This window comes from Tasmannia lanceolata, unplaced genomic scaffold, assembly GCF_043159265.1.
Source record: "Tasmannia lanceolata isolate RefF3 unplaced genomic scaffold, GAP_Taslan_0.1 ptg000037l, whole genome shotgun sequence".
NCBI classification, from domain to species: Eukaryota; Viridiplantae; Streptophyta; class Magnoliopsida; order Canellales; family Winteraceae; genus Tasmannia; species Tasmannia lanceolata.
In genome coordinates, this window is record NW_027518714.1 from 1,268,655 (window position 1) to 1,276,709 (window position 8,055).

At 37.4% G+C, this 8,055-nt stretch overlaps 1 protein-coding gene across 1 annotated transcript; it reads left to right on the plus strand.

Annotated features, from left to right (window-relative positions):
- Nucleotides 1-2,023: 2,023 nt before the first annotated feature.
- LOC143860885 (DCD (Development and Cell Death) domain protein) lies at nucleotides 2,024-4,219 on the plus strand. The gene is made up of 5 exons (XM_077371732.1): nucleotides 2,024-2,731; nucleotides 2,883-2,983; nucleotides 3,308-3,391; nucleotides 3,532-3,642; nucleotides 3,743-4,219. The coding sequence occupies exons 1-5, from the start codon at nucleotides 2,236-2,238 to the stop codon at nucleotides 3,782-3,784; spliced, it is 834 nt and encodes a 277-aa protein (XP_077227847.1). The 5' UTR covers nucleotides 2,024-2,235; the 3' UTR covers nucleotides 3,785-4,219.
- Nucleotides 4,220-8,055: the final 3,836 nt, after the last annotated feature.

Here is an 8,055-nt window from a genome sequence, read left to right on the forward strand (position 1 = left end):
GGCAGAAGGCTGATGGCTCCAATTTTGTGTATTTCAAGCAAAAAAACCTTTGAATACACTAAAAAGAGAGAGAGAGAGAGAGAGAGAGAGAGAGAGAGAGGAGATGATGTTAGATGGAGTTTTGAAAAAAAAATAGAAATATAGAGAGAGAGGGAGAATCAGATTTCGGGCTTACCTTCTTACGTATTGCCGGAGAAAATAGTAGGTTTCGCCGGAGAAGAAGCAAGGTTAAAAAGAGGGTAAAAGTAAACTGTAAAAAGAAGGGAAGCAGAATAAATGTACTGAGGGGCATTTTGATTTTTTATAAATCAGCATTTATTCGTTTTTTCTCAACAAGTGACATTTTTATGTCAATAATGCAACTCTCTGACACGTAACAATAAATAACCCTAATTTATTTGTGATAAGGCTGCAACTTGTTTGCCTCCACAGAACCATACCCTCTTGTCAGGCGAACAACACCATTACTTTATCAATTATCTCCTTTGTTTTTTACATTGGTGACTTCTTTTTTATAACGAATGCTAAACTGAATGCTAAACTAAAGGGCGTCTTTGGAAAAAACCCAGCTTCAAAAGCACCCCATTGGATCCATTTCACCCAAGTGCAATTATACAAAACTAAAGGAATAATAAATACACTTAGTTGAGCTGAAAATTGCAAAACTAAAGGAATACACATAGTTGAGCTGAAAATTGCAAAACTAAAGGAATAATAAATGCATTTGTGTGACATGGATCCAACCAGGGCGACCTTGTGACTGGATTTTTGCAAGGGCGCCCCTCAGCTTAGCATTATCCTTTCTTTTTTCCATTCCTCTCCGTGGCTTTTAGAAATCCCCAAGAAAGAACCATCAACAGGAATTTTAAATTAAATTGAGGGCTGCCAATATTAAAAAAAAGGAGTGGGCATCAACTCCCCAGAAGAAAAAAAAAAACACTTACTATCATTGACCTAGCCAGACATATAGGTGTGAATGGTGCACCTCATGATGTCAGGACCCAACACGGGTTGAGTATGCCGCAAAAGTCTCCCTTGTTTATGATTCTTGGTGACCTACACACATTGAAGACTGAAAAAACACAACGAATGGTTCATAATCTATTGGGAAAAAAAACCAAAGACCCTGTTGGTTTTTTACTTTGATTTATAATCTATTGTGAGTCCAACAATGATTTTCTGACTCAAATTTACCTATGATTTTGGACTCTCAAAATCCAAAAACAAAACAGAGCATAAATAAATAGGTAGGATCATCCAATGTAAAAGTGGGAGTTTCTTACTTTCTTTTGCAATTTCCTGCATTGAATAACAGGCCAAGTCATAATTGGAAGTTATAGAAGGGATAGATTCCCATCCAAAAAAATTTACATAGGCCCTGTTTGAATTGCAGGAAAAATATTTCTTGGAATTATTTCTACAATTTGGAGAGAATAAAAAATTAAAGGTCCCGGTAAACAAAACTTGAACCGGGGTGCTCTGGTTTAAGACAGTTTTTTTTTTTCCTTTATGTAACCAAACATTGGAGAGGGATTTTCTTTTCCAAACTTTTCCAGAAAATTCCTACAATCTAAACAGGCCCATAGTGCAAGTCATTATTGGAAGTTACAAAGTTTAAAATAAGCAAAGGAGTGCAAATATCAAACAAGGAGGTACTAATAATTAAAGAGTATCCCCTAAGGCCCTAAGTTAGGTGAAGGCAGACCACCCTTTCATGGGCCGATCAACAACTAATTGCCCATTAAAAATGGTCCCGATGGGCCTACACATCAACCTCTCCCACGTGTTAAATAAATCCAACCTCACACTTAGAACTATTCTTCTTACGCGTGTCAAACCACACGTTCCAACGTCGAACCTTTTCCTTAACACAGAAGTAAAACGAAATGACTGGAAAGGAACTTCTAAATCTTCTAGAATCTCTCTCTTTCTCTCTATATCTCTCTCCTTCCAGGAACGCGGTTTTGGCCTAGTCACCTTTCCATTTTTACACTTAAAATAATATCTCTTCTTCTCTCTCATTCGTCCCTTTGACAAATTCACACGCTTTCTTCACCTACCCAGAAATTTCCTTCTTCCTATATTGTTTCCCCCTCCCCACTTATAAATAAACAATTCATCTCCCTATCTATCTCCTTCCTATAGCATTTATCAAATACAGAGTTCCTTTCCTAAATTTTCAGTTCTGGGTTTGTTTTAGAAAACAGAAGATTAGAAGAATAGAGAGAAGGCTAGATGGAAAATCAACAGCAATCTTTCTGGCAATTCAGTGATCAGCTTCGAGTCCAGTCAACAAATTTTGCAAATCTTTCGATCAACGACCCAATTTGGGGGAATTCAGTTACTACAAAGAGGCCTGAAGAGAGGCGGAATTTCGATACCCGTGTTGGGGGTGGAAAGATCACAAAGCAGAAAGGGTCTGATTACAACGGATTTAACGATGGGTGGAAGAATTTTAATGGAGGCCAATCCAAGAACGTTAATGTTAATGGGATCTTCAACAAAGAGATTTCCAAGGCCTCCCACAAGAAGAACATCAATAACAACAACAACAACGATAACGATTATGGTAAGAACAATAACAATAATGGGAAAAACAACAGTAGCGTGGATAAGAGATTTAAGACTCTCCCACCTGCAGAAGCTCTTCCCCGAAATGAGACTGTTGGGGGTTATATTTTTGTGTGCAATAACGATACTATGCAAGAGAATTTGAAGAGACAGCTTTTTGGTATGTTAATCAATCCAGGAATTTTTCATTTCTTCTTTTTGTTTTTCCTCTTAGTTATATTGATTTTTTTTTTCTTCGTTTTCTAAATTGGGATTTAGAGATTTTGTTCCCAAAATTTGATTTTTTTAATGGGTAATTATTGATTTTGCAGGTCTTCCTCCACGATACCGAGATTCAGTGAGAGCAATAACCCCTGGTTTGCCTCTCTTCCTCTACAACTATTCCACCCATCAGCTCCACGGAATTTTCGAGGTTGGTTTTTGTTTATTTGTTTATTTATTTATGAGATTAGTTTGGATTTTTTTATTTTCATCCAAAATTGCCAATTCCACCCTTGGTAAAACGAAGATGAGATCAGAAGGGAAAGCTGAAACCAATTAGGTGCTTTTGTTGGCAGACCAAATTTCATTTTGGGGCCTTTATTCACCCAAAGTACACTAGAAATCCAAAAAATAGTTGTTATTGTTTAATTAAGATTATTCCCAAGCAATTACTAAATCATAAAACTAATGAATTTTCCGTTTAAATTAGATTATTGGCAAGTAATTACAAATCGATTGATTCTTGTTTCTACAGGCTGCGAGTTTTGGAGGAACAAATATCGATCCATCGGCCTGGGAGGACAAAAAATGCCCAGGCGAATCACGTTTTCCAGCACAGGTATTCTTCTTTTTTCTTTTTTCTTTTTTCTTCTCCTAGTTTTCGTTGAAGTTTCACTCGATAATCCCTGAATTGCCTTATCAATTATCTCCTCTGTTCCATTTATGTGCTTAAATTCTAATATTGATTTTGTTGTTTAGGTGAGAGTTGTTACAAGGAAGATTTGTGAACCGTTGGAGGAGGATTCTTTCAGGCCTATACTTCACCACTACGATGGGCCCAAATTCCGCCTAGAACTAAACATCCCTGAGGTACCTGCTTTTAATATAGCCACCCACTTAGTCTCATCTCATCACCGTGAAGAATTACTTTATTAACTACCTTTTTTTTGTGGGTTTTCTTGGTTTTCAGGCACTAGCACTTCTGGATATATTTGCAGAGAGTAACTACTGAAAAGGGGTGGATTTTATGCATACATACATATACCGACTTTGTGAAGAGATGAATAAAGATTAGAAAGAAAGAAAAGAGTGAAGTTCTTTTGAAAGTGATGGGGTTTTTCACACCATTTGGAGATATGGAGTTAGGAGTTGGGAGAGAAAATGGGGAGGAGCATCACCCCCAAAACGAAAGAGTTACGTATCTATAGGCTTTGCATTGTGTTGTGTATAGGTGTGGAACTTATTACTTTGCTGTTATATACCAGAGGAAGTTGGATGTGTATATTTAAATATGTGTGGTTCTGACCATGAGAAATAAATTGCGTAAAATAAACCTTAGTTGTATTTTTAGCACCTAATGTACAATTTTCTGTGTGAGAAGAGGGTATTTTCGTTGCCATTTTAATCAGATATTTAAGATGCACTGCTTGTTCGCGGTTGAATTCAATTTTTGAAGGCCCGACTCTTTGGGTTGTTGAAGAATTAATTATATGGTTATTTTTGGGTTTCCACAGTCATGACTCATGAGTTGAAAACTCATTTTTCATGGAAAAAGTTCTAACCAACCGAAGGCCATGAATTAGGTTTGCCTCTCAGAAAAGAGAACAATTTGCCATTTGTTTGCTTTAGATTTGCTGTCATCTTTTAACCTTTTTTTTTTTTATCGGTCATCTTTTAACTACTGAAACTCGGAGGATATTATGGAACTCTTCTTGTAAAAGAGAGACAACCGTGTCCTGTCACAAGGAATCTTACTCTCTTTTTCTTCACTACCTTGCTTCAAATTATCAACTTCGACTTGGTCAGGTGTTCTGGAAGTTGAAATTTCAACCTTCAAAAAAAAAAATTTAATAGGGGGGGAGAGATAATCTATCTTAAAGATGGCATTTAATAGTAGTTATACATATACCTGCCATTCAAAAATAAAATAAAAAAAAGTTATACATTTACCTATACAACTTCTCGATCGTTTCTTATTGTTTAGAGCACTGTATCAAAGCTTTACACATCCTCTGCAACCTTGGGGCATATTTAGTACCCTGAAAAACAAAATTCTTTGAGAAACTTGTTATCTTTAAGAAAGAATTCTGAGAAAAAATTTGCCTAGGAGCAATTGACTTAGTAGAAATTGTTAAACACAACTACAGCATGGGTATTTTTCTTTCAAGGATCTTTGATTAAGAAGATATCGATGAAACACATATTTATATAGTTGGAATGTCAATTCATCATTTTAATGATTTGTTTGAAGGGGGGATAGACAGGTTAATGTGAAATTCTTTTCACTAGTTGTATAAGAAAGTGAAATACAAAATACTGAAAAGTCTGACAGTGACCCTCACCGTGGATTAAGTAAATAAAATAACGCCGACCATACAACCTACAAGTCTGATTGTTGACCCGCAGATGGCCAATTAAAAAAAACTAATAATGGTTCAGAATCAATTAGGAAAAGTCCTCTAATTGGATGGGTAGGATTGTTTGACCAATGAAATGTTGATGCACAGGGCCAAAGTTGGGAGTTGAGAGATATATTCTGAGACACTTATTTTTACAAAAGTACCATAGATGAAAATTCAGATACTCCTACATCTCAACAGCTATGAGCGACGTAGGACATGTAAAACATATTAAGCAATAATAACTCCCTCGAGATAAAGGGAAAGCTTCTATCTAATCAATGGCCTAGGTAAACCAATTCTATATAATCAATGACCCAAATTATCTCAGATACCTTCTCAAGTAATAATTTTATATATGTGATCAAGACATTCAAAACTACAAAGTCTAAACATAACAGGATAAATGAATGGAGAATGACAGTAGTCTCATATAAATAGGGTGGGTCTATGAAGTGTTAGTATATTATCTAACCTAAGGTGTAAGATCTCAGCCATTGATTTTAGGCAGGCCAGGTCCAATTGACCTGTCCTTGAAGAGATAAACACAAAGGATTTTAGCACAGAAACGTAAACGGTCTCATCTCATCACTCATGGGTCTGTATGGTCCCCTCCATGCCAATAAGGGCTTTCTCCACAGTTTGTAATCCACAGCAAACTGCAGACAGAGATCAACGGCACCCATTGTCAAGAGGTGTGAAGTGGGGAGAGAGCATGGGAGACTTTCTGTGTTCTAAAAGATTCGAGGAGGCATCGTTGTTGTGTAACAATGATAAGCAGCGTTTTTTAATAAAATTAATCTCCCATGATTGGGTTTCTAATGTTGCTAATGCCCAAGAACATGAACATTATCAGAGCTTCAACAAAAAATTACAAGGAACTGATAAAAAAATTAATGAAAGTCAGTTTCCGACTGTGATTGTGAGCCAGTCCCAAACAGAGGCTAGACCGGTGATCGGCCGGTGCCACCATGATCGCCGGGTCCCAAGGATCGGCCCTGAACAATAGGTTGATTGGAAAGCCTATAAAGTTTTCATTGTGCCGGGGGAATAACCTTATTCACGGGACCTTCAATTTATGATAATATCCCTCTAGTTCAACCATACTCGTACCATTTCCTTCTAAATTGTGGAAAGACAAAATTCTCCCAAGAATAGGATCATCCCAACCCTACGATTTGTGGAGGTAAAATGGATGTCTTTAAACCTTCACAAATTAGTCCATTTTTTGCCTCCACAATTCGAATGGTTAGGATGATCTTATGGATCTTATTTTTTGTGGACACCCTATCTATGTGAGAGCCTTAAAAATGAATGGTTTGGATCACCCAAATAATGTGGCCCCCACTGTATTTTAAGCTAGTGTGTAGATAACTTATCTACACATATGTGTAGGAACCGTTCTCTCTCTCTCTCTCTCTCTCTCTATATATATATATATATATATATGAGGAAAAGGATTGTACGCTCGAGCGTACCAAGCTTATGGTACGCTCGAGTTCCCAGTCACATGGGTCCCACATTTTTTGTGGTGATCCAAAGCATTCATTTGCAAGGCCCTATCATAGATTGGGTGTGTACCAAAAATCAGCTCCATTGAATCATCCTAACCCCTCCAAAAGTGGAGGGCAAAAATGGGCAGATTTGTGGACAAACAGTGTCTGTCCATTTTGACCTCCACAAATGGATGGGTTAGGATGATCCTATGGAGCTGATTTTTGGTACACACCTCATCTATGTAAGGGCCTTTCAAATGAATGCTTTGGATCATCCTAACAAAGTGGGCCCACATGTGATTGGGCACTCGAGCGTACCATAAGCTTAGTACACTCGAGCGTACAATTCTTTTCCTTTATATATATATATATATATATATATATATATATATATATATATATATGAGAAAATGGTTCCTACACACCATAAGCTTGGTGAGCTTAAACGCACCAATAGTTCCCTCATATATAAGCGCCCAATCACATGGGGGCCCACTTTGTTAGGATGATCCAAAGCATTCATTTGAAAGGCCCTTACATAGATGGGGGATGTACCAAAAATCAGCTCCATAGAATCATCCTAACCCATCCATTTGTGGAGGTGAAAATGGACAGACATTGTTTATCCACAAATCTGCCCATTTTTATCCTCCACAAATGGAGGGGTTAGGATGATCCTATGGCGCTGATTTTTGGTACACCCCCTATCTACGATAGGGCCTTGCAAATGAATGGTTTGGATGACCACAGAAAATGTGGGACCCATGTGATTGGGCACCATAAGCTTGGTGAGCTTAAGCGCACCAACAGTTTCCTCTCTCTCTCTCTCTCTCTCTCTCTCTCTCTATATATATATATATATATATATATATATATATATATATATATATATATGTGTGTGTGTGTGTGTGTGTGGAAAAGGATTGTACGATCGAGCATACAAAGCTTATGGTATGCTCGAGTGTCCAATCACATGTGAGCCCACTTTGTTAGGATGATCCAAAGCATTCATTTGAAAGGCTCTTACATAGATGGGGTGTGTACCAAAAATCGGCTCCATAGGATCGTCCTAACCCATTAATTTGTGGAGGTCAAAATGGACAGACACTATGTGTCCACAAATCTGCCCATTTTTGCCTTCCACTTTTGGAGGGGTTAGGATGATTCAATGGAGCTGATTTTTGGTACACACATTATCTATGATAGGGCCTTGCAAATGAATGCTTTGGATCACCACAAAAAATGTGGGACCCATGTGATTGGGCAGTCGACCCATTTTTGGTACACACCCTATCTAAGCTTGGATGCAATATACTTTCCATGCAGATGTAGGCTTACAATTTTTTGGCTGTTTTTCTAAATTGAATTCCCAAAATTCCTTCATTTCC